This window comes from Coregonus lavaretus (genome assembly GCF_964263955.1).
Source record: "Coregonus lavaretus genome assembly, chromosome: 31".
Taxonomy (NCBI): Eukaryota; Metazoa; Chordata; class Actinopteri; order Salmoniformes; family Salmonidae; genus Coregonus; species Coregonus lavaretus.
In genome coordinates this window covers 25,783,606-25,810,721 of record NC_140018.1, presented here as the reverse complement: position 1 = coordinate 25,810,721, position 27,116 = coordinate 25,783,606, and the positions used below count along the sequence as shown (strand labels likewise).

Below are 27,116 nucleotides of genomic sequence, written 5' to 3'. Positions count from 1 at the left end.
ACCACTCTTCAATTCATAGACCGAGCTATAAATGCAAGGACTGACCATAAATAAATAGATTAATAAATATATTAAAATAATATGCCTAATTTGTAAAACAGAAAGCATAATTATCACATTATAGCCTACATTATGGACAGTTTCACAGACCCAGATTAAATAAATCCAAAAGTAGGTTTAATTCTGGTTTATAAAACAAGAACTAAAAATGGGATATAGTGAACATGCAAAATCCCAGATTTGGATTACACACATATGGTCTGTGATTACATTTTTAGATGAAGATTATTAATCACAGTTCAGAAATAATTAATCATAATTAATCACAACTTCAATGACCTTACACAGCCTCTTGGGCTTTGAGCCAAATATCAACTGCCCTTTGTCTGAAAACAGACTGACAAATACCCAGGAACACAGAGTTAGCAAACATGTACAGAGAGATGACTGAGGAGAAAATATAACTGTCATCAACGTCTGTACTAAGTGAAAGATTCCAGATGTAGAAATCAGAAATCATAGATCCACAGCGCATAGCGGGATTCAGCGGGTGGGCAGAGCAGGATTCAAATGTCTCCTTACAGCACCACTGAGGACAGCTCAACTAGAATAACAATTCTGAAAGGATCTTGCATTACTCACAGATGTTTTTGGCAGTATATAGTATCTGGGTGAGACTGTCCCTTACAGAAAAACACATGATTTCACGTGCTAAATCCCAATTTCACATTATATTTCACATGTGAAATCATGTGAAAATGTGTTTTTGGAACACTTCACATGTGATCACGTACAGTGGGGAGAACAAGTATTTGATACACTGCCGATTTTGCAGGTTTTCCTACTTACAAAGCATGTAGAGGTCTGTAATTTTTATCATATGTACACTTCAACTGTGAGAGACAAAAATCCAGAAAATCACATTGTATGATTTTTAAGTAATTAATTTGCATTTTATTGCATGACATAAGTATTTGATACATCAGAAAAGCAGAACTTAATATTTGGTACAGAAACCTTTGTTTGCAATTACAGAGATCATACGTTTCCTGTAGGTCTTGACCAGGTTTGCACACACTGCAGCAGGGATTTTGGCCCACTCCTCCATACAGACCTTCTCCAGATCCTTCAGGTTTCGGGGCTGTCGCTGGGCAATACGGACTTTCAGCTCCCTCCAAAGATTTTCTATTGGCTTCAGGTCTGGAGACTGACTAGGCCACTCCAGGACCTTGAGATGCTTCTTACGGAGCCACTCCTTAGTTGCCCTGGTTGTGTGTTTCGGGTCGTTGTCATGCTGGAAGACCCAGCCACGACCCATCTTCAATGCTCTTACTGAGTGAAGGAGGTTGTTGGCCAAGATCTCGCGATATATGGCCCCATCCATCCTCCCCTCAATACGGTGCAGTCGTCCTGTCCCCTTTGTAGAAAAGCATCCCCAAAGAATGATGTTTCCACCTCCATGCTTCACGGTTGGGATGGTGTTCTTGGGGTTGTACTCATCCTTCTTCTTCCTCCAAACACGGCGAGTGGAGTTTAGACCAAAAAGCTCTATTTTTGTCTAATCAGACCACATGACCTTCTCCCATTCCTCCTCTGGATCATCCAGATGGTCATTGGCAAACTTCAGACGGGCCTGGACATGCGCTGGCTTGAACAGGGGGACCTTGCGTGCGCTGCAGGATTTTAATCCATGACGGCGTAGTGTGTTACTTATGGTTTTCTTTGAGACTGTGGTCCCAGCTCTCTTCAGGTCATTGACCAGGTCCTGCCGTGTAGTTCTGGGCTGATCCCTCACCTTCCTCATGATCATTGATTCCCCACGAGGTGAGATCTTGCATGGAGCCCCAGACCGAGGGTGATTGACCGTCATCTTGAACTTCTTCCATTTTCTAATAATTGCGCCAACAGTTGTTGCCTTCTCACCAAGCTGCTTGCCTATTGTCCTGTAGCCCATCCCAGCCTTGTGCAGGTCTACAATTTTATCCCTGATGTCCTTACACAGCTCTCTGGTCTTGGCCATTGTGGAGAGGTTGGAGTCTGTTTGATTGAGTTTGTGGACAGGTGTCTTTTATACAGGTAACGAGTTCAAACAGGTGCAGTTAATACAGGTAATGTGGAGAACAGGAGGGCTTCTTAAAGAAAAACTAACAGGTCTGTGAGAGCCGGAATTCTTACTGGTTGGTAGGTGATCAAATACTTACACGTTTGCCCACTGACAAAGAAATGATCAGTCTATAATTTTAATGGTAGGTTTTTTGAATAGTGAGAGACAGAATAACAACAACAAAAATTCAGAAAAACGCATGTCAAAAATGTTATAAATTGATTTGCATTTTAATGAGGGAAATAAGTATTTGACCCCTCTGCAAAACATGACTTAGTACTTGGTGGCAAAACCCTTGTTGGCAATCACAGAGGTTAGACGTTTCTTGTAGTTGGCAACCAGGTTTGCACACATCTCAGGAGGAATTTTGTCCCACTCCTCTTTGCAGATCTTCTCCAAGTCATTAAGGTTTCGAGGCTGACGTTTGGCAACTCGAACCTTCAGCTCCCTCCACAGATTTTCTATGGGATTAAGGTCTGGAGACTGGCTAGGCCAATCCAGGACCTTAAAGTGCTTCTTCTTGAGCCACTCCTTTGTTGCCTTGGCCGTGTGTTTTGGGTCATTGTCATGCTGGAATACCCATCCACGACCCATTTTCAATGCCCTGGCTGAGGGAAGGAGGTTCTCACCCAAGATTTGACGGTACATGGCCCTGTCCATCTTCCCTTTGATGCGGTGAAGTTGTCCTGTCCCCTTAGCAGAAAAACACCCCCAAAGCATAATGTTTCCACCTCCATGTTTGATGGTGGGGATGGTGTTCTTGGGGTCATAGGCAGCATTCCTCCTCCTCCAAACACGGCGAGTTGAGTTGATGCCAAAGAGCTCGATTTTGATCTCATCTGACCACAACACTTTCACCCAGTTCTCCTCTGAATCATTCAGATGTTCATTAGCAAACTTCAGACGGGCCTGTATATGTGCTTTCTTGAGCAGGGGGACCTTGCGGGCGCTGCAGGATTTCAGTTTTTCACGGCGTAGTGTGTTACCAATTGTTTTCTTGGTGACTATGTTCCCAGCTGCCTTGAGATCATTAACAAGATCCTCCTGTGTAGTTCTGGGCTGATTCCTCACCGTTCTCATGATCATTGCAACTCCACGAGGTGAGATATTGCATGGAGCCCCAGGCCTAGGGAGATTGACAGGTCTTTTGTGTTTCTTCCATTTGCGAATAATCGCACCAACTGTTGTCACCTTCTCACCAAGCTACTTGGCGATGGTCTTGTAGCCCATTCCAGCCATGTGTTGGTCTACAATCTTGTTCCTGACATCCTTGGAGAGCTCTTTGCTTCTGTGAACAGGTGTCTTTTATACAGGTAACAAGCTGAGATTAGGAGTGTGCTCCTAATCTCAGCTCATTACCTGTATAAAAGACACCTGGGAGACAGAAATCTGTCTGATTGAGAGGGGGTCAAATTCTTATTTCCCTCATTAAAATGCTAATCAAGTTATAACATTTTTGACGTGTTTTTCTGGATTTTTTTGTTGTTATTCTGTCTCTCACTGTTCAAATAAACCTACCATTAAAATGATAGACTAATAATTTTTTGTCAGTGGGCAAACGTACAAAATCAGCAGGGGATCAAATACTTTTTTCCCTCACTGTATGTCATGCAATAAAATGCAAATGAATTACTTAAAAATCATACAATGTGATTTTCTGGATTTTTGTTTTAGATTCCGTCTCTCACAGTTGAAGTGTACCTATGCTAAAAATTACAGACCTCTACATGCTTTGTAAGTAGGAAAACCTGCAAAATCGGCAGTGTATTAAATACTTGTTCTCCCCACTGTATGTGTAGTTTCATGTTATCACTTGTTGCTTTGCATGTTGTCACATGTTATCACATTAACTTCAAATAAGATCACATTAAAACATCCCACTGCTGGCTTGACTCTGAAGCTAAGCAGGGTTGGTCCTGGTCGGTCCCTGGATTGGAAACCAGATGCTGCTGGAAATGGTGTTGGAGGGCCAGTACGAGGTACTCTTTCCTCTGGTCAAAAAAAATATCCCAATGCCCCAGGGCAGTGATTGGGGACATTGCCCTGTGTAGGGTGCCGTCTTTCACATTGGACGTTAAATGGGTGTCCCGACTCTCTGTGGTCACTAAAGATCCCATGGCACATATCGTAAGAGTAGGGGTGTTAACCCCGGTGCCCTGGCTAAATTCCTCATCATGGCCACCTAATCATCCCCAGCTTCTAATTGGCTCATTCATCCCCCCGCTCCCCTGTAACTATTCCCCAGGTCGTTGCTGTAAATGAGAATGTGTTCTCAGTCAACTTACCTGGTAAAAAAAATGATGTGCAGCTTAAACGGCTTCATAAAGCCTTCATAAACATCTTTAACCATATGTCATGCTCTATAAAGGGTTCATAAATGTGGCATAAATGTTTGACATAACCACCGATGTTAAATGTGATATAACCCACTATGTCAATTATGACATAAACATGTGTTTTATAAAGGGTGGCATAAGCACCACTCAATAAAGGCTTTGTAAATCATATTGAATTGTGTTCACAACAATGCTTAAACCACATCAGGGGATGACTTTTGAGGTCTGGGAAAAATCTAAGACACGTAGATTTTTTAGTGTAGTTGGCCTTTATTTCAGTGGGCATGCCCTGCACTGTTTCTGTAGCACAATAAGTGTACGTGATGAGATCGCAAATCAAATGCCCACTTGTGGTGCCACTGGACAGCATAAAACAAGTAAGTTAAAATGTTTTTATTGTAATTTAAATTAGTTTGTAGCAGTTAGGTGTTGTTATATTACATAGCTACTGTACCTCAATCATTATTTCAAATAATTTCAGTGACTTCACAGCAATTGCTAGCTAAGTTAGCTAGCTAGCAAAATGTATTTAGCTAGCAGACTCAGCTAAATAAAAATCCCCCAAGATACACCCACAGAGGAATACAATAGTACGAATCAAATGGAGTTTCCCATCTCCCCTTTACAGAAGTGCCCTTATCCAGATGGTTTGACAAAGGCATTTCCTAACAGACCTGCTAACTTTCTTTGTTGTTACTTTAAGGTTGGAACCAACATGTAGTACCTCTACCAGGCAGAGAGGCAAGAACCATTCATCCGCCAGCTCAGGAACACGCTACACTGTTCACAGCCCTGTGTAATGTTCAATGTCATTGCATTGCTGGACATTTTAAAACTTAATGTAGGTGTATTGTTTTAAAAATGTCAAAATGTATGTTAGTTATTAGTGATAATTCCCGAAGTGTTAATACATTTGTGTTTACATCATTAATCCTTTATGTGTAATGAATGACCAAAGGGGTCTGACTTTAAAGTAAGTACAGCGTCATGTGATATAGAGTCTTTATGGATGTGTTATGAATGATCGAAGGTGTCTCACTTCAAATGAAGTATTACAGGACACTACATAAAGTGTCAATGAATAGGTTATTAACATTCTACTGATTTATAACATATTCAGACCTTTGGTATGAGACTCGGAATTGAGCTCTGATGCGTCCTGTTTCCATTGATCATCCTTGAGATGTTTCTACAAGTTGATTGGAGTCCACCTGTGGTAAATTCAATTGAATGGACATGATTTGACAACTGTCTATATAAGGTCCCACAGTTGACAGCGCATGTCAGAGAAAAAACCAAGACATGAGGTCGAAGGAATTGTCCGTAGAGCTCCGAGACAGGATTGTGTCGAGGCACAGATCTGGGGAAGGTTACCAAAAAATGTCTGCAGCATTGAAGGTCCCCAAGAAAACAGTGGCCTCCATCATTCTTAAATGGAAGAAGTTTGGAAACACCAAGACTCTTCCTAGAGCTCGCCGCCCGGCCAAACTGAGCAATCGGGAGAATGGCCTTGGTCAGGGAGGTGACCAACGACCCGATGGTCACTCTGACAGAGCTCTAGAGTTCTTCTGTGGAGATGGGATAACATTCCAGAAGGACAACCATCTCTGCAGCACTCCACCAATCAGGCCTTTATGGTAGCGTGGCCAGACGGAAGCCACTCCTCAGTAAAAGGCACGTGACAGCCCACTTGGAGTTTGCCAAAAGGCACCTAAAAACTCTCAGACCATGAGAAACAAGATTCTCTGGTCTGATGAAACCAAGATTGAACTCTTTGGCCTGAATGCCAAGCGTCACGTCTGGAGGAAACCTGGCACCATCCCTATGGTGAAGCATGGTGGTGGCAGCATCATGCTGTGGGGATGTTTTTCAGCGGCATGGACTGGGAGACTATTCAGGATCAAGGCAAAGATGAACAGAGCAAAGTACAGAGAGATCCTTGATGAAAACCTGCTCCAGAGTGCTCAGGACCTCAGACTGAGGTGAAGGTTCACCTTCCAACAGGACAACAACCCTAAGCACACAGCCAAGACGACACAGGAGTGGCTCGGGACCAGTCTCTGAATGTCCTTGAGTGGCCCAGCTAGAGCCCGGACCTGAAAATAGCTGTGCAGCGACACTCCCCATCCAACCTGACAGAGCTTGAGAAGATCTGCAGAGAAGAATGGGAGAAACTCCCCAAATACATGTGTGCCAATCTTGTAGCGTCATACCCAAGAAGACTCAATGCTGTAATCGCTGCTAAAGGTGTTTCAACAAAGTACTGAGTAAAGGGTCTGAATACTTATGTAAATGTAATATTTCTGTTTTTTCTAAAAAACTGTTTTTGCTTTATCATTATGGGGTATTGTGTGTAGGTTGATGAGGCGAAAAAACAATTTAATCAATTTTAGAATAAGGCTGTAACGTAACAAAATGTAGAAAAAGTCAAGGGGTCTGAATACTTTCCCAAGGCACTGTATGTTGAAAAAATAAATAAAAATAAAATAAAACATCATACTGTATCAGTATTTAATCATCTGGAATGAGTTATCCATTATGATTATATTTTTCTCTGCAAAACTGACAGGTGCTCAATTGAGGAAGTTTAAAGATGGAAAAACAAATAGATACAGTAAAGGCCTTGCACATGCCTGGAGTATTTAAAATACATTCAAATGTATCATTTCACGTAGCCATCCTTCCTGAGAAGGCTAAATGTACCATAACCTGTTTGCATCTCAGATACAGATGGAAAACACAGGGCCGGGTAAACAAAAAAGGAAAGAATATATATACAGTGGGGAGAACAAGTATTTGATACACTGCCGATTTTGCAGGTTTTCCTATTTACAAAGCATGTAGAGGTCTGTAATTTGTATCATAGGTACACAGAAAATCACATTGTATGAATTTTAAGTAATTAATTTGCATTTTATTGCATGACATAAGTATTTGATCACCTACCAACCGTCTCTCACAGACCTGTTAGTTTTTCTTTAAGAAGCCCTCCTGTTCTCCACTCATTACCTGTATTAACTGCACCTGTTTGAACTCGTTACCTGTATAAAAGACACCTGTCCACACACTCAATCAAACAGACTCCAACCTCTCCACAATGGCCAAGACCAGAGAGCTGTGTAAGGACATCAGGGATAAAATTGTAGACCTGCACAAGGCTGGGATGGGCTACAGGACAATAGGCGAGCAGCTTGGTGAGAAGGCAACAACTGTTGGCGCAAATATTAGAATATGGAAGAAGTTCAAGATGACGGTCAATCACCCTCGGTCTGGGGTTCCATGCAAGATCTCACCTCGTGGGGCATCAATGATCATGAGGAAGGTGAGGGATCAGCCCAGAACTACACGGCAGGACCTGGTCAATGACCTGAAGAGAGCTGGGACCACAGTCTCAAAGAAAACCATTAGTAACACACTACGCCGTCATGGATTAAAATCCTGCAGCGCACGCAAGGTCCCCCTGCTCAAGCCAGCGCATGTCCAGGCCCGTCCGAAGTTTGCCAATGACCATCTGGATGATCCAGAGGAGGAATGGGAGAAGGTCATGTGGTCTGATGAGACAAAAATAGAGCTTTTTGGTCTAAACTCCACTCGCCGTGTTTGGAGGAAGAAGAAGGATGAGGACAACCCCAAGAACACCATCCCAACCGTGAAGCATGGAGGTGGAAACATCATTCTTTGGGGATGCTTTTCTGCAAAGGGGACAGGACGACTGCACCGTATTGAGGGGAGGATGGATGGAGCCATGTATCGCGAGATCTTGGCCAACATTGAACATTGAAGATGGGTCATGGCTGGGTCTTCCAGCATGACAACAACCCGAAACACACAGCCAGGGCAACTAAGGAGTGGCTCCGTAAGAAGCATCTTAAGGTCCTGGAGTGGCCTAGCCAGTCTCCAGACCTGAACCCAATATAAAATCTTTGGAGGGAGCTGAAAGTCCGTATTGCCCAGCGACAGCCCCAAAACCTGAAGGATCTTGAGAAGGTCTGTATGGAGGAGTGGGCCAATCCCTGCTGCAGTGTGTGCAAACCTGGTCAAGACCTACAGGAAACGTATGATCTCTGTAATTGCAAACAAAGGTTTCTGTACCAAATATTAAGTTCTGCTTTTCTGATGTATCAAATACTTATGTCATGCAATAAAATGCAAATTAATTACTTAAAAATCATACAATGTGATTTTCTGGATTTTTGTTTTAGATTCCGTCTCTCACAGTTGAAGTGTACATATGATAAACATTACAGACCTCTACATGTTTCGTAAGTAGGAAAACCTGCAAAATCGGCAGTGTATCAAATACTTGTTCTCCCCACTGTACGTGATCACATGTAAAGAGTTCCAAAAACACATTTTCACATGATTTCACATGTGAAATATAATGTGAAATTGGGATTTAGCACGTGAAATCATGTGTTTTTCTGTAAGGGACAGTCCCACCCAGATACTATATACTGCCAAAAACATCTGTGAGTAATGCAAGATCCTTTCAGAATTGTTATTTTAGTTGAGCTGTCCTCAGTGGTGCTGTAAGGAGACATTTGAATCCTGCTCTGCCCACCCGCTGAATCCCGCTATGTGCTGTGGATCTATGATTTCTGATTTCTACATCTGGATTCTTTCACTTAGTACAGACTTTGATGACAGTTATATTTTCTCCTCAGTCATCTCTCTGTACATGTCTTACAATGTGATTTTCTGGATTTTTGTGTTAGATTCCGTCTCTCACAGTTGAAGTGTACCTATGCTAAAAATTACAGACCTCTACATGCTTTGTAAGTAGGAAAACCTGCAAAATCGGCAGTGTATCAAAAACTTGTTCTCCCCACTGTATATAGTATATGACTAATTCGTTATCACATTATAACCTACATTATGGGCCAGTTTAACAGATCCAGATTAATATGTATATTTTGTGCATAGTGTTGGTCAGTTGTTATGAGACATTATAAGAAAATGAAGGGATATACAGTATCATGTGAAGTATAAAGTACGATCTGCATAAATAGTCAGTATCACAGAAAACATTACACATTATCAACACAAATAATCTTTATTTCAATAATATCACCTAAGCGCAAACATGTTTTCACCATGTAATTTAGACAACATAATTGCAAAATAATTAATAAAAAAACTGAAAGGATACTACATCCACAGAGATCCTATAAAAATGTGTTTGACTCCATCCACTCGAGGCCACTAGCGATGTGTTACCGTCTCTGCTCCCCATGTACTGTAGGTATGTATGCGTGTGTGCGTATGTATGTATGTATGTATGTATGTACAGTTGAAGTCGGAAGTTTACATACACCTTAGCCAAATACATTTAAACTCAGTTTTTCACAATTCCTGACATTTCATCCTAGTAAAAAGTATCTGTCTTAGGTCAGTTAGGATCACCACTTTATTTTAAGAATGTGAAATGTCAGAATAATAGTAGAGAAAATTATTTATTTCAGCTATTATCTCTTTCATCACATTCCCAGTGGGTCAGAAGTTTACATACACTCAATTAGTATTTGGTAGCATTGCCTTTAAATTGTTTAACTTGGGTCAAACGTTTCGGGTAGCCTTCAACAAGCTTCCCACAATAAGTTGGGTGGATTTTGGCCCATTCCTCCTGACAGAGCTGGTGTAACTGAGTCAGGTTTGTAGGCCTCCTTGCTCGCACACGCTTTTTCAGTTCTGCCCACAAATGTTCTATAGGATTGAGGTCAGGGCTTTGTGATGGCCACTCCAATACTTTGACTTTGTTGTCCTTAAGCCATTTTGCCACAACTTTGGAAGTATGCTTGGGGTCATTGTCCATTTGGAAGACCCATTTGCGACCAAGCTTTAACTTCCTGACTGATGTCTTGAGATGTTGCTTCAATATATCCACATACTTTTCCTTTCTCATGATGCCATCTATTTTGTGAAGTGCACCAGTCCCTCCTGCAGCAAAGAACCCCTACAGCATGATGCTGCCACCCCCGTGCTTCACGCATTTGGAAATTGCTCCCAAGGATGAACCAGACTTGTGGAGGTCTACAATCTTTTCTCTGAGGTCTTTGCTGATTTCTTTAGATTTTCCCATGATGTCAAGCAAAGAGGCACTGAGTTTGAAGGTAGGCCTTGAAATACATCCACAGGTACACCTCCAATTGACTCAAATGATGTCAATTAGCCTATCAGAAGCTTCTAAAGCCATGACATCATTTTATGGAATTTTCCAAGCTGTTTAAAGGCACAGTCAACTTAGTGTATGTAAACTTCTGACCCACTGGAATTGTGATACAGTGAATTATAACTGAAATAATCTGTCTGTAAACAATTGTTGGAAAAATTACTTGTGTCATGCACAAAGTAGATGTCCTAACTGACTTGCCAAAACTATAGTTTGTTAACAAGAAATTTGTGGAGTGGTTGAAAAACTAGTTTTAATGACTCCAACCTAAGTGTATATAAACTTCCGACTTCAACTGTATGTATGTATAAGATATGGGAGAGGAGAGGCTAACTCCTACTAGTGGACGTGGGTTGATTTAATGTTTTGGGGCCAACTGAATTGTACTTGTTTTTTAAACATACACACCTGTGTCTGATATGGTTTAATAAAGGACTGAGAGCAAGGCACATATTTGTCACACTTCTTTGTCAGTACTGATTTTAGACATACAGTGAGCTCCAAAAGTATTGGGACAGTGACACATTTCTTGTTGTTTTGGCTCTGCACTCCAGCACTTTGGATTTGAAATGATACAATGACTATGAGGTTAAAGTGCCCACTGAAATATTTAATTTGAGGGTATTTTCATCCATATGCGGTGAACCGTTTAGAAATGACAGCACTTTTTGTACATTCTCTCTTATATGTGTATTAAAGTAGTAAAAAGTTAGGTTTTTGGTATCATATTCATAGCACGCAATGACTACATTGCTTGCAAATGTGAACTTGACTCTTGTGCTTTTGTACCTATAGTCTATTACCATAATGATAATCACAATATAATGTTGAACAATCAGATATTACTACATTCAAATCTACATAAAAAAATCTGTAGCAGAGCACTTAAGTTGATGATGTCATAGTTGTAACCACTCCCTTCAAGATGATTTGATAGTCTCTTTCATCGGCCATAAGGCCATCTAATCAGTTAGTTCATTGCATATTTTACTGATTTTGCCTAAATTGCTACAATCATTTGATCTAAGGGTCTGGATTCAATCCGTATTGCCGAAGTTCCGCATTGCAGCCCAATTGACATTTAAAGGCAATGTTCCATTCATGGCATTATCGGAAATTACCTTTACATTTTAAGCACGCTACAGCGCAGGATTTCAGCGATAAGGATTGAATCCAGCACTACCCCATCAAGACCAGACTTGTGGTTACACGTAAGAGAAATAGTTGATAGGGTTATAATACCTACAGTAACCTCCTCCTCCTTCCAAATATTGGTGATCCAAATGCACCTTGGTCATGAATTATTTGTATTTGCTGATATGGTAGTAGATTACACAGAACAGAGCCATTTTAACAAGACATCATTGCTCAGCTCTTTCGAGTTACTAGGTAGTCATCATGTTCAGGCAAGTGCACAGATAGGGCTCAACCAGTGCCCGAGCAGCTGCTCTTTTGCCGGCCTATGAAAAATTGCCCTTGCAGCTCGGTGGACTTTTTACAATTGTATGAATAATAAAAATAAAATAAATTGTCTCTTTAAATTTTTTATGCAACGAATTGTACATCAAACTAGCTAATTTCATGAGCTCTTGAATCTTAGTAAATGTCCCATTCACCTGCCCTATGAGCACACTCGTCTGACTTGCATGCAGTGGCCACTGGCTGCAGATGACGGGTGGGGAGACTTGAATGCTAGTAGGAGGCTATTATTGAGTTGGATCTGTCATATGTGTCTCTCACTGTTAGGGACAAAGAATGGGCTAATTCTACTACTTGTTAGTAAGAGGCAGATGTCAGAAGCAGAACAAACTCAAATCAAGTAAAACTAGTTTGTTTCACCAGCATAGCTAACAGAAGTGTAAAGTAACTATACAGAACAAAAATATAAACGCAACATGTAACGTGTTGGTCCCATGTTTCATGAGCTGAAATAAAAGATCCCAGACATTTTCCATACGCACAAAAAGCTTATTTCACTCAAATTCTGTGCACAAATTTGTTAACATCCCTGTTAGTGAGCATTCCTCCGTTGCCAAGATAATATATCCACCTGACAGGTGTGGCATATCAAGAAACTGACTAGACTAAACTTCATGATCATTACACAGGCGCACCTTGTGCTGCGGACAATAAAAGGCCACTTTAAAATGTGCAAAATAGTCAGTAACACAGAAAACATTACACATTATCAAAACAAATCATCTTTATTTCAATAATATCACGTAAGTGCAAACATGTTTTCACCATGCCATTTAGACAACATAATTTCATCAGCTGGAGTTGCAAAACAATGAATCAAAAAACTGAAAGGATACTACATCCACAGAGATCCTATAAAAATCTGTATGACTACATCCACTCGAGGCCACTAGCGATGTGTTACTGTCTCTGCTCCCTATGTACTGTAGGTATGTATGCGTGTATGTGTGTATGTATGTATGTATGTATGTAAAGATATGGGAGAGGAGAAGCTAACTCCTACTAGTGGACGTGGGTTGATTTAATGTTTTGGGGCCAACTGGATTGTACTTGTTTTTTAAAACTACACACCTGTGTCTGATATGGTTTAATAAAGAACTGAGAGCAAGGCACATATTTGTCACACTTCTTTGTCAGTACTGATTTTAGACATACAGTGAGCTCCAAAAGTATTGGGACAGTGACACATTTCTTGTTGTTTTGGCTCTGCACTCCAGCACTTTGGATTTGAAATGATACAATGACTATGAGGTTAAAGTGCACACTGACAGATTTAATTTGAGGGTATTTTCATCCATATGGGGTGACCCGTTTAGAAATTACAGCACTTTTTGTACATAGTCCCCACATTTTAGGGGACAAATTCACTTATATGTGTATTAAAGTAGTAAAAAGTTAGATTTTTGGTCTCATATTCATAGCACGCAATGACTACATTGCTGGTGATTCTACAAATTTGTTGGATGCATTTGCTGTTTTTTTTCAGTTGTGTTTCAGATTATTTTGTGCCCAATAGAAATTATTGGTAAATAATGTATTGTGTCATTTTGGAGTCACTTTTATTGTAAATAAGAATAGAATATGTTTCTAAACACTTCTACATTCATGTGGATGCTACCATGATTACGGATAATCCTGAAAGAATCGAATTTTGGTCATTCATCAGAAAGTTACAGACGCACAAATATCATACCCCCAAGACATGGTAACCTCTCACCATTACAATAACAGGGGAGGTTAGTATGTCTTAGGGATATTTGTGCGTCTGTAACTTTCTCACTCATCAATTTTCACGAATCATTCAGGATTATCCGTAATCATGGTAGCATCCACATTAATGTAGAAGTGTTTAGAAACATATTATATTCTTATTTACAGTGAAAGTGACTTCAAAATTACACAATACATTATTTACCATTTATTTCTATTGGTAGAATTTGTACAGTCACAAGCTGGATGTAGTCATTGCGTGCTATGAATATGAGACCAAGAACCTAACTTTTTACTACTTTTATACACATATAAGTGAATTCGTCCCAATACTTTTGGTCCCCTAAAATGGGAGGGAATATGTACAAAAAGTGCTGTAATTTCTAAACAATTCCCCCGATATGGATGAAAATACCCTCAAATTAAATCTGTCAGTCTGCACTTTAACCTCATTGTCAATATATAATTTCAATTCCAAAGTGCTTGAGTACAGAGCCAAAACAACAACTAAAATGTCACTGTCTCAATACTTTTGGAGTTCACTGTATTTATTCTGAAAACAATTGTATTTCTGAAGAGTCAGATTGAAATATTTTACCAGAAACTATCATTCTAAACGCCCTTCTGAACCAACTGTAAAAGAATGCATACACCATGGGATTAATAGTTGAATTCAAATAGCCAATCCATATAAGTGTTTCAAACAAAACGGGTGGGGTAGAGTAACTAATAAAAGGATCAATACAGTTGACGCCAAAAAAGGGTGTCCAGAATGATAGAAAAAATCCCCATAATGATAGCAAGTGTTTTGGTGGCCTTCCTCTGTGATTTGCCTACACAGTTCTGATTGGTTGTACCCTGAATTGAGCGTGCCTGTCTCCGTGCTATAAGGAAAATCTTTAGGTAGATGCTAAGCATCCCTACTCCTGGGATGTAGAATGAGATCACCGAAGCCACAATACTTGACACTTTGTTTTGAAACAAAATACATCCTCCCCTACAGGCAATGTTTTTATAGTAAAAATCCTCAATGCCCCAAATATTGAGCTCCAGAAATATCATACAAAACCCTACTATGGCAGAAACAGTCCAGGTGACCAACATCATAATCAGAACAACGTGAACAGTTATTTTAGTTCTATAAAGGAGAGGGTGACACACTGCATAATACCGGTCAATAGAAATAAAACACAAATTAAGAATGGATGTATTGCACAACATAACATCAGTGCTGGTGTAGATTTTACAGAATAAATCTCCAAAATACCAGCAGCTTTCCACTGAATATACCATTCTGGGAGGCATCACTAAAACCCCCAAGAGGAGGTCTGACACAGCCAGAGAGAGGATGAGGTAGTTGGTTGGGGTGTGGAGCTGTTTGAAGTGAATGATGGGGATGATTACAAGAAGGTTGCCACACACTGTGAGAACAGACATTGAGCCAAGGAAGAGATAAAGTAATACTCGTATTGTTGGAGGAAAGATTGATCTTTTGCAAGACCCATTCACTGATTCAAAACATAGAAGTATATTCTCAAAAATATCAGCCTTGCTTAGACTGATTCCTAGTTCCATGGTCGTGGTTGAAAGAATCTTATCTGAAATAAAAAATATACATTATTGTAACATTATTTATTACTATAGATTTAAAGATCAATTACAGAATATTAGTTGGAAATAATTACATTATGCATGGTTTAATTTAAAATGTAAAAGCTATGTTTTTCGACACAGTATGGTGTCACTTAGTTTAATTTATTAAATTATTGTTGCTTATTCATATGAAATATTTTCACAAATAGCCAGAGACATGTTTTTTCCATTTCAAAAGGTGTGACATACAATGTAAGTGTTTCCAATTCAGCAAGTATGATTTGTTTTCATGGTGCTTCATCATACCTTACCTCTCAGCGATGCAGATGGTGATGCATCACATGTGAATCCCTTTTCCCTGGTCACAATGTGATACAAAAATCGGAACTTGAATGTCATGCTTTTGTACCCATAGTCTATTACCATAATGATGATTACAATGTCCTTTTGACCAATCAGACATCGCTACATTCAACTCTACAGGGCACTAAAGCTGATGATGTCATATGGTTGTAACCTCTCACCTCAGCAGCACCATTGAGGATAATTGTTAAACCTTGACAAGTATCATGCCATTTTATAAAGGACTCAAATTCAGATTTTCAGTTAAACACTGTTACACAAAAAGAAACAGCCACATTTTGAGAGCAGTATAATGTGCAAAAGATATTTCTCAAATGCTTCAATTCAGTTCTATTTAGTTTTACTGGGGAGGTCGGGTAATGTAATTATGTGCACTAGCACAAAACACCACATCTGTCATTTTAGTCTATCAATGTGTCTATGGAGCCCCACAATGTAATACATAAAATATTCTGACTTCCCAGGCAGTATATGGGATGCAAGGAATTTATCCAGGTCACTGACATTTGCCTTTTAAGATAGTATGCCATAGGCGTACAATGCAGCAATGGCCCAACCGGCAAAAACCATGAGCCATGCAATTGGTATAGTAATATTGGTGGAATAGTGAAGTAGATTGTACACAGCCTCATATCGATCTATGGCAATGAAGACCAGGTGAAAAATTTAAACATATGGTGCCAGAGACAGTATAAACATGTGAGTTAGCGTGTGGAGCTAATTTATTTGAAGCAAAGGAGGCATGGTGCAGGAGGCATTAGATCCTGAGTAACCTAGGACCGACGGCGACGCATTTTGGACGTCTTTATTTGGTCTTTTTTGGTGCGATCTGGACCGGCATTGATTTCAACGTCCACGGATATCTATATTTAGATTTTGGTCATTCATCAGACGCTGTTATCCAAAGTGACTTACAGTCAGTGCATTCGACAAAGGTAGATACAGTGCCTTGCAAAAGTATTTCCTATTTTGTTTCATTACAACATGTAATTTAACTGGATTTTTATTTGGATTTCATGTAATGGACATACACAAAATAGTCCAAATTGGTGAAGTGAAATGAAAAAAATACCTTGTTTCAAAAAATTCAAAAAATAAATAACGGAAAAGTGGTGTGTGCATATGTGTTCACCCCCTTTGCTATGAAGCTCCTAAATAAGATCTGGTGCAACCAATTAACTTCAGAAGTCACATAATTAGTTAAATAAAGTCCACCTGTGTGCAATCTAAGTGTCACATGATCTGTCACATGATCTCAGTATATATACACCTGTTCTGAAAGGCCCCAGAGTCTGCAACACCACTAAGCAAGGGGCACCACCAAGCAAGCGGCACCATGAAGACCAAGGAGCTCTCCAAACAGGTCAGGGACAAAGTTGTGGAGAAGTACAGATCAGGGTGGGTTATAAAAAAATATCTGAAACTTTGAACATCCCACGGAGCACCATTAAATCCATTATAAAAAAATGGAAAGAATATGGCACCACAACAAACCTGCCAAGAGAGTGCCGCCCACCAAAACTCACGGACTAGGCAAGGAGGGCATTAATCAGAGATGCAACAAAGAGACCAAAGATAACCCTGAAGGAGCTGCAAAGCTCCACAGCGGAGATTGGAGTATCTGTCCATAGGACCACTTTAAGCCATACACTCCACAGAACTGGGCTTTACAGAAGAGTGGCCAGAAAAAAGCCATGGCTTAAAGAAAAAACAAGAAAACACGTTTGGTGTTCGCCAAAAGGCATGTGGGAGACTCCCCAAACATATGGAAGAAGGTACTCTGGTCAGATGAGACTAAAATTGAGCTTTTGGCCTTCAAGGAAAATGTCTGGCGCAAACCCAACACCTCTCATCACCCCGAGAACACCATCCCATCATGCTGTGGGGATGTTTTTAATCGGCAGGGACTGGGAAACTGGTCAGAATTGAAGGAATGATAGATGGCGCAAAAAAAAGGGAGTTTCAGTCTTCCAGAGATTTGAGACTGGGACGGAGGTTCACCTTCCAGCAGGACAATGACCCTAAGCATACTGCTAAAGCAACACTCGAGTGGTTTAAGGGGAAACATTTAAATGTCTTGGAATGGCCTAGTCAAAGCCCAGACCTCAATCCAATTGAGAATCTGTGGTATGACTTAAAGATTGCTGTACAACATCGGAACCCATCCAACTTGAAGGAGCTGGAGCAGTTTTGCCTTGATGAATGGGCAAAAATCCCAGTGGCTAGATGTGCCAAGCTTATAGACCAGGGGTGTCAAACGTCCGGCCCGCGGGCCGGATCAGGCCCGCAAACGGGTTTAATCCGGCCCGCGAGATGATTTAAAAAAATATATTGTAAAGTATAAAAATGCGCTGCAATTTTTCTATAAAATAAACTGCTGTTCCAATTGCGTCCACTGGATGGCGCAATCGCAATTGTGTTAAGCAAGCAAACTGTTTATACCGGGGCAGAGCAAGTAGGTCAAGCACGTGCAGCCAATGAGCTACTTTGTTTTGCCCGCGATATTTATTACATCTTCTACTTTTAACATTATGTGCTTTGGCACCCTCATTGCCCCAATATGTCTCTGTCAAAAATTAGAAAAGTGGACGCAGAGTGCAGAGTGTTCCAAGAAAACTGGCCATTTTCATCCGCGGAGTTGATGACACATTGACCATCACCGAGGAGTTTGTGGAGTTGGTGCCGATGACAGATACAACGACAGCAGCTGATATTTTTACCGCACTCGTCGGCGCGCTGGACAGGGTTGGAGTGGACTGGTCCCGCGCTGTCAGCCTGGCTACAGATGGTGCGCCCTCAATGATCGGGAAAAAAGCAGGCGTTGTGACAAAGTTCAGAGAGAAAGTGCAATCTGCAAATGGAGGATGTGATTTTTTGACTTTTCACTGTATTTTGCACCAGGAGGCTTTGTGTTGCAAGTCATTAAAGATGGATAACGTCATGAAGGTGGTCATCCAAACTGTTAATTTCATCCGATCCAGAAGCCTGAATCACCATCAGTTTGACAGCCTTCTCAGAGAGAAAGACCACATCTATGGCCTGCCATACCACACTGAGGTAAGATGGTTAAGCCGAGGTGCTGTGCTGAGGCGTTTCTTTGATTTACGAGAAGAAATTGAACAGTTCATGGAAGAAAAGGGCAAACCAGTGTTAGAATTTCATTCCGCAGAATGGATGCAGGACCTTGCATTTATGGTGGATGTTACAGAGCACCTGAATAACTTGAACAAACAGCTGCAAGGGCGCAACAAAGTTGTCATGCAGTATTATGACAGCATACGTTCTTTCAAGTTGAAGCTGTCATTGTGGGAGACGCAACTTGCCGGTGGTGATGCAGCTCACTTCCCCTGTCTGAAAAATGTGTGCACGACCCAACATGTGGCAGACATGAAGCGGTTCAAAGATAAAATAACGGGACTGTTACGGGAGTTTGAGCAACGCTTTCAGATTTATGTTTATATGTTTTTATGTTGATGTGCTATTGTTTTTAATTGATTTTATTTTATTTGTATATTTAACCTATTCTTGACTCTGTGGTTCTTGCACTTGTTTGGGGAACAGGATTTCATTATTTTTATCTACATTTCTGCCTGAGAAATGACACCCTGATATAGTTCTGTGATCTGTGATATACTTCTGTGAATCACTGAGGCATTGTGTGTTTGTGTGTTCTTTGTCCTCAGAACTTTCAAATAACTTGAGGTGTTTTATGATTAATAGTGATGTTGTGCTTTTGGACACTGTCCTCAGGCTCCAGCTTTATGTTTATATGTTTTTATGTTGATGTGCTATTGTTTTTAATTGATTTTATTTTATTTGTATATTTAACCTATTCTTGACTCTGTGGTTCTTGCACTTGTTTGGGGAACAGGATTTCATTATTTTTATCTACATTTCTGCCTGAGAAATGACACCCTGATATGTTCCACGAACAGCGCCGGAGAAGATGGCTGCCGTTTTACAGCCCTCTAACCAATTGTACTATTATGTGTGTTTTTCCGCGTTATTTGTAATTTATTTTGTACATAATGTTTCTGCCATCGTCTCTTATAACCAAAAAGAGCTTCTGGATATCAGGACAGCGATTACTCACCTCGCATTGGACGAAGATTTTTTTCAACGAGGCGGTCGCAAAGGATATCCTACAGACACCCGACAAGGCCCAGATCCCCGTCATTCGCGTGAGGAAGAGACGGAGATATCGCGGACGCAGATCCGGGTGCCTTGTAAGGATCCGACGGCGAGCGAGTAAACTGCCTCTCCCATCAATCCTATTAGCCAACGTTCAATCTTTTGAGAATAAAATGGACGATTTAAGATTACGGTTATCCTACCAACGGGACATTAAAAACTGTAATATCTTATGTTTCATGGAGTCGTGGCTGAACGACAACAATGATAACATTCAGCTAGCAGGCTATACGCTACATCGGCAGGACAGAACGTCTGACTCTGGTAAGACAAGGGGTGGCGGTCTCTGTATATTTGTAAACAACAGCTGGTGCACAAAATCAAATACTAAGGAAGTCTCGAGGTTTTGCTCGCCTGAGGTAGAGCGTCTGCTAAATGACGTAAATGTGCCCTTGAGCAAGGCACTTAACCCTAATTGCTCCTGTAAGTCGCTCTGGATAAGAGCGTCTGCTAAATGACTAAAATGTAAAATGTAAATGTAGAGTATCTTATGATAAGCTGTAGACCACACTATTTACCAAGAGAGTTTTCATCTATATTTTTCATAGCTGTCTATTTACCACCACAAACCAATGCTGGCATTAAGATTGCACTGAATGAGTTGTACAAGGCCATTAATCAACAGGAAAACGCTCATCCAGATGCAGCGCTCCTAGTGGCCGGGGACTTTAATGCAGGGAAACTTAAATCCGTTCTACCTAATTTCTACCAGCATGTTAAATGTGCAACCAGAGGGAAAAAAACTCTAGACCACCTTTACTCCACACACAGAGACGCATACAAAGCTCTCCCTCGCCCTCCATTTGGCAAATCTGACCATAACTCTATCCTCCTGATTCCTGCTTATAAGCAAAAACTGAAGCAGGAAGCACCAGTGATTCGGTTAATAAAAAAGTGGTCAGATGACGCAGATGCTAAGCTACAGGACTGTTTTGCTAGCACAGACTGGAACATGTTCCGGGATTCTTCAGACAGCATTGAGGAGTACACCACATCAGTCACTGGCTTCATCAATAAGTGCATCGATGATGTCGTCCCCACAGTGACCGTACGTACATACCCCAACCAGAAGCCATGGATTACAGGAAACATCCGCACTGAGCTAAAGGGTAGAGCTGCCGCTTTCAAGGAACGGGACTCTAACCCGGACGCTTATAAGAAATCCCGTTATGACCTCCGACGAACCATCAAACAGGCAAAGAGTCAATACAGGTCTAAGATTGAATCATACTACACTGGCTCTGACGCTCGTCGGATGTGGCAGGGCTTGAAAACTATTACAGACTACAAAGGGAAGCACAGCCGCGAGCTGCCCAGTGACACAAGCCTACCAGACGAGCTAAACCACTTCTATGCTCGCTTCGAGGCAAGCAACACTGAAGCATGCATGAGAGCACCAGCTGTTCCGGATGACTATGTGATCACGCTCTCCGTAGCCGATGTGAGTAAGACTTTTAAGCAGGTCAACATTCACAAGGCCGCAGGGCCAGACGGATTACCAGGACGTGTACTCGAGCACGTGCTGACCAACTGGCAAGTGTCTTCACTGACATTTTCAACATGTCCCTGACTGAGTCTGTAATACCAACATGTTTCAAGCAGACCACCATAGTCCCCGTGCCCAAGAACTCTAAGATAACCTGCCTAAATGACTACCGACCCGTAGCACTGACGTCTGTAGCCATGAAGTGCTTTGAAAGACTGGTCATGGCTCACATCAACAGCATAATCCCAGAAACCCTAGACCCACTCCAATTTGCATACCGCCCCAACAGATCCACAGATGATGCAATCTCTATCGCACTCCACACTGCCCTTTCCCACCTGGACAAGAGGAACACCTACGTGAGAATGCTATTCATTGACTACAGCTCAGCATTCAACACCATAGTGCCCTCTAAGCTCATCACTAAGCTAAGGATCCTGGGACTAAACACCTCCCTCTGCAACTGGATCCTGGACTTCCTGACGGGCCGCCCCCAGGTGGTAAGGGTAGGTAACAACACATCTGCCACACTGATCCTCAACACGGGGGCCCCTCAGGGGTGCGTGCTCAGTCCCCTCCTGTACTCTCTGTTCACCCATGACTGCATGGCCAGGCACGACTCCAACACCATCATTAAGTTTGCCGACGACACAACAGTGGTAGGCCTGATCACCGACAACGATGAGACAGCCTATAGGGAGGAGGTCAGAGATCTGGCCGTGTGGTGCCAGGACAACAACCTCTCCCTCAACGTGACCAAGACAAAGGAGATGATTGTGGACTACAGGAAAAAAAAGAGGACTGAGCACACCCCCATTCTCATCGACGGGGCTGTAGTGGAACAGGTTGAGAGCTTCAAGTTCCTTGGTGTCCACATCACCAACGAACTATCATGGTCCAAACACACCAAGACAGTCGTGAAGAGGGCACGACAAAGCCTATTCCCCCTCAGGAGACTAAAAAGATTTGGCATGGGTCCTCAGATCCTCAAAAAATTCTACAGCTGCACCATCGAGAGCATCCTGACTGGTTGCATCACAGCCTGGTATGGCAACTGCTTGGCCTCTGACCGCAAGGCACTACAGAGGGTAGTGCGTACGGCCCAGTACATCACTGGGGCAAAGCTCCCTGCCATCCAGGACCTCTATACCAGGCGGTGTCAGAGGAAGGCCCTCAAAATTGTCAAAGACTCCAGCCACCCTAGTCATAGACTGTTCTCTCTGCTACCGCACGGCAAGCGGTACCGGAGTGCCAAGTCTAGGTCCAAAAGACTTCTCAACAGCTTCTACCCCCAAGCCATAAGACTCCTGAACAGCTAATCATGGCTACCCGGACTATTTGCACTGCCCCCCCACCCCATCCTTTTTACGCTGCTGCTACTCTGTTAAGTATTTATGCATAGTCACTTTAACTCTACCCACATGTACATATTACCTCAACTACCTCAACTAGCCGGTGCCCCCGCACATTGACTCTGCAACGGTACCCCCCTGTATATATAGCCTCCCTACTGTCACTTTATTTTACTGTATATATAGCCTCCCTACTGTCACTTTATTTTACTTCTGCTCTTTTTTTCTCAACACTTTTTTTGTTGTTGTTTTATTCTTACTTTTTTTGTTTAAAATAAATGCACTGTTGGTTAAGGGCTGTAAGTAAGCATTTCACTGTAATGTCTGCACCTGTTGTATTCGGCGCATGTGACCAATAAAATTTGATTTGATTTGATTTGAGTTCTGTGATCTGTGATATACTTCTGTGAATCACTGAGGCATTGTGTGTTTGTGTGTTCTTTGTCCTTTCAAATAACTTGAGGTGTTTAATGATTAATAGTGATGTTGTGCTTTTGGACACTGTCCTCAGGCTCCAGCTTTATGTTTATATGTTTTTCTGTTGATGTGCTATTGTTTTTTATTGATTTTATTTTATTTGTATATTTAACCTATTCTTGACTCTGTGGTTCTTGCACTTGTTTGGGGAACAGGATTTCATTATTTTTATCTACATTTCTGCCTGAGAAATGACACCCTGATATAGTTCTGTGATCTGTGAAACAGTTCTGTTAATCACTGAGGCATTGTGTGTTTGTGTGTTCTTTTTCTTTAAAATTTTCAAATAAACTTGACGTGTTTTATGATTAATAGTGATGTTGTGCTTGTACTATTTTGGACACACTGTCCTCAGGCTCCAGCTTTATGTTGTATGTTGATCGTATTAAAACAAAGAAAACAATCTGAAGTTGTTGTTTTTAAGTTATATATACCATGATTTTTACGGTCCGGCCCACTTGGGAAAATATTTTCCTCCATGTGGCCCCTGAGCTAAAATGAGTTTGACACCCCTGGACTAGACTAAACTTCATGATCATTACACAGGCGCACCTTGTGCTGCGGACAATAAAAGGCCACTTTAAAATGTGCAAAATAGTCAGTAACACAGAAAACATTACACATTATCAAAACAAATCATCTTTATTTCAATAATATCACGTAAGTGCAAACATGTTTTCACCATGCCATTTAGACAACATAATTTCATCAGCTGGAGTTGCAAAACAATGAATCAAAAAACTGAAAGGATACTACATCCACAGAGATCCTATAAAAATCTGTATGACTACATCCACTCGAGGCCACTAGCGATGTGTTACCGTCTCTGCTCCCTATGTACTGTAGGTATGTATGCGTGCGTGTATGTGTGTATGTATGTATGTATGTATGTAAAGATATGGGAGAGGAGAGGGTAACTCCTACTAGTGGACGTGGGTTGATTTAATGTTTTGGGGCCAACTGGATTGTACTTGTTTTTTAAAACTACACACCTGTGTCTGATATGGTTTAATAAAGAACTGAGAGCAAGGCACATATTTGTCACACTTCTTTGTCAGTACTGATTTTAGACATACAGTGAGCTCCAAAAGTATTGGGACAGTGACACATGTCTTGTTGTTTTGGCTCTGCACTCCAGCACTTTGGATTTGAAATGATACAATGACTATGAGGTTAAAGTGCACACTGACAGATTTAATTTGAGGGTATTTTCATCCATATGGGGTGACCCGTTTAGAAATTGCAGAACTTTTTGTACATAGTCCCCACATTTTAGGGGACAAATTCACTTATATGTGTATTAAAGTAGTAAAAAGTTAGGTTTTTGGTCTCATATTCATAGCACGCAATGACTAAATTGCTTGTGATTCTACAAATTTGTGGATGCATTTGCTGTTTTTTTCAGTTGTGTTTCAGATTATTTTGTGCCCAATAGAAATGAGTGGTAAATAAGGTATTGTGTCATTTTGGAGTCACTTTTATTGTAAATAAGAATAGAATATGTTTCTAAACACTTCTACATTAATGTGGATGCTACCATGATTATGGATAATCCTGAATGATTCGTGAAAAATGATGTGAGAAAGTTACAGACGCACAAATATCATACCCCCAAGACATGCTAACCTCTCACCATTACAATAACAGGGGAGGTTAGCATGTCTTGGGGGTATGATATTTGTGCGTCTGTAACTTTCTCACTCATAATTTTTCACGAATCATTCAGTATTATCCGTAATCATGGTAGCATCCACATTAATGTAGAAGTGTTTAGAAACGCATTATATTCTTATTTACAGTGAAAGTGACTTCAAAATTACACAATACATTATTTTACCATTTATTTATATTGGTAGAATTTGTACAGTCACAAGCTGGATGTAGTCATTGCGTGCTATGAATATGAGACCAAGAACCTAACTTTTTACTACTTTTATACACATATAAGTGAATTCGTCCCAATACTTTTGGTCCCCTAAAATGGGGGGAATATGCACATGTGCTGTAAAGTGCTGTAATTTCTAAATATTCCCCCAATATGGATGAAAATACCCTCAAATTAAATCTGTCAGTCTGAACTTTAACCTCATAGTCATTGTATCATTTCAAATCCAAAGTGCTGGAGTACAGAGCCAAACAAAATTGTCACTGTCTCAATACTTTTGGAGCTCACTGTATTTATTCTGAAAACAATTGTATTTCTGAAGAGTCAGGTTGAAATATTTTACCAGAAATGATCATTCTAAACGCCCTCCTGAACCAACTGTAAAAGAATGCATACACCATGGGATTAATAGTTGAATTCAAATAGGCAATCCATATAAGTGTTTCAAACAAAACGGGTGGGGTAGAGTAACTAATAAAAGGATCAATGCAGTTGACGACAAAAAAGGGTGTCGAGAATGATAGAAATACCCCCATAATGATAGCAAGTGTTTTGGTGGCCTTCCTCTGTGATTTGCCTACAGAGTTCTGATTGGTTGTACCCTGAATTGAGCGTGCCTGTCTCCGTGCTATAAGGAAGATCTTTAGGTAGATGCTAAGCAACCCTACTCCTGGGATGTAGAACGAGAGAACTGAAGACGCAGTACTCGATGCTTTGTTTTGAAACAAAATACATCCTCCCTCACAGGCAAAATATTTATAGTAAAACTCCTCCATGCCCCAAATACTGAGCTCCAGAAATACTATAGAAAACACTACTATAGCAGAACCAATCCAGGTGACCAGCATCATAATCAGAACAACGTGAACAGTTATTTTAGTTCTATAAAGGAGAGGGCGACACACTGCATAATACCGGTCAATAGAAATAAAACACAAATTAAGAATGGATGTATTGCACAACATAATATCAATGCTGGTTTGGATTTTACAGAATAAATCTCCAAAATACCAGCAGCTTTCCACTGAATATACCATTCTGGGAGGCATCACTAAAACCCCCAAGAGGAGGTCTGACACAGCCAGAGAGAGGATGAGGTAGTTGGTTGGGGTGTGGAGCTGTTTGAAGTGAATGATGGGGATGATTACAAGAAGGTTGCCACACACTGTGAGAACAGACATTGAGCCAAGGAAGAGATAAAGTAATACTCGTATTGTTGGAGGAAAGATTGATCTTTTGCAAGACCCATTCACTGATTCAAAACATAGAAGTATATTCTCAACAATATCAGCCTTGCTTAGACTGATTCCTAGTTCCATGGTCATGGTTGAAAGAATCTTATCTGAAATAAAAAATATACATTATTGTCACATTATTTATTACTATAGATTTAAAGATCAATTACATAATATTAGTTGGAAATAATTACATTATGCATGGTTTAATTTAAAATGTAAAAGCTATGTTTTTCGACACAGTATGGTGTCACTTAGTTTAATTTATTAAATTATTGTTGCTTATTCATATGAAATATTTTCACAAATACCCAGAGACATGTTTTTTCCATTTCAAAAGGTGTGACATACAATGTAAGTGTTTCCAATTCAGCAAGTATGATTTGTTTTCATGGTGCTTCATCATACCTTACCTCTCAGCGATGCAGATGGTGATGCATCACATGTGAATCCCTTTTCCTTGGTCACAATGTGATACAAAAATCGGAACTTGAATCTCATGCTTTTGTACCCATAGTCTATTACCATAATGATGATTACAATATCCTTTTGACCAATCAGACATCGCTACATTCAACTCTACAGGGCACTAAAGCTGATGATGTCATATGGTTGTAACCTCTCACCTCAGCAGCACCATTGAGGATAATTGTTAAACCTTGACAAGTATCATGCCATTTTATAAAGGACTCAAATTCAGATTTTCAGTTAAACACTGTTACACAAAAAGAAACAG

General features: G+C 40.7%; 1 protein-coding gene and 1 pseudogene across 2 annotated transcripts; both read right to left on the bottom strand.

The window, feature by feature from the left end:
- Positions 1 to 14,346: 14,346 nt before the first annotated feature.
- Positions 14,347 to 15,373, bottom strand: LOC311107148 (trace amine-associated receptor 1-like; annotated as a pseudogene). The gene has a single exon. The product of its transcript is annotated as a trace amine-associated receptor 1-like (transcript).
- Positions 15,374 to 16,267: 894 nt separating this feature from the next.
- On the bottom strand, positions 16,268 to 26,470 carry LOC311106822 (trace amine-associated receptor 1-like; the record flags this gene model as incomplete). Its single annotated transcript, XM_084149193.1, has 2 exons — positions 16,268 to 16,414; positions 25,451 to 26,470. The coding sequence occupies 2 exons, from the start codon at positions 26,468 to 26,470 to the stop codon at positions 16,268 to 16,270; spliced, it is 1,167 nt and encodes a 388-aa protein (XP_084005319.1).
- Between the last annotated feature and the right edge of the window lie 646 nt (positions 26,471 to 27,116).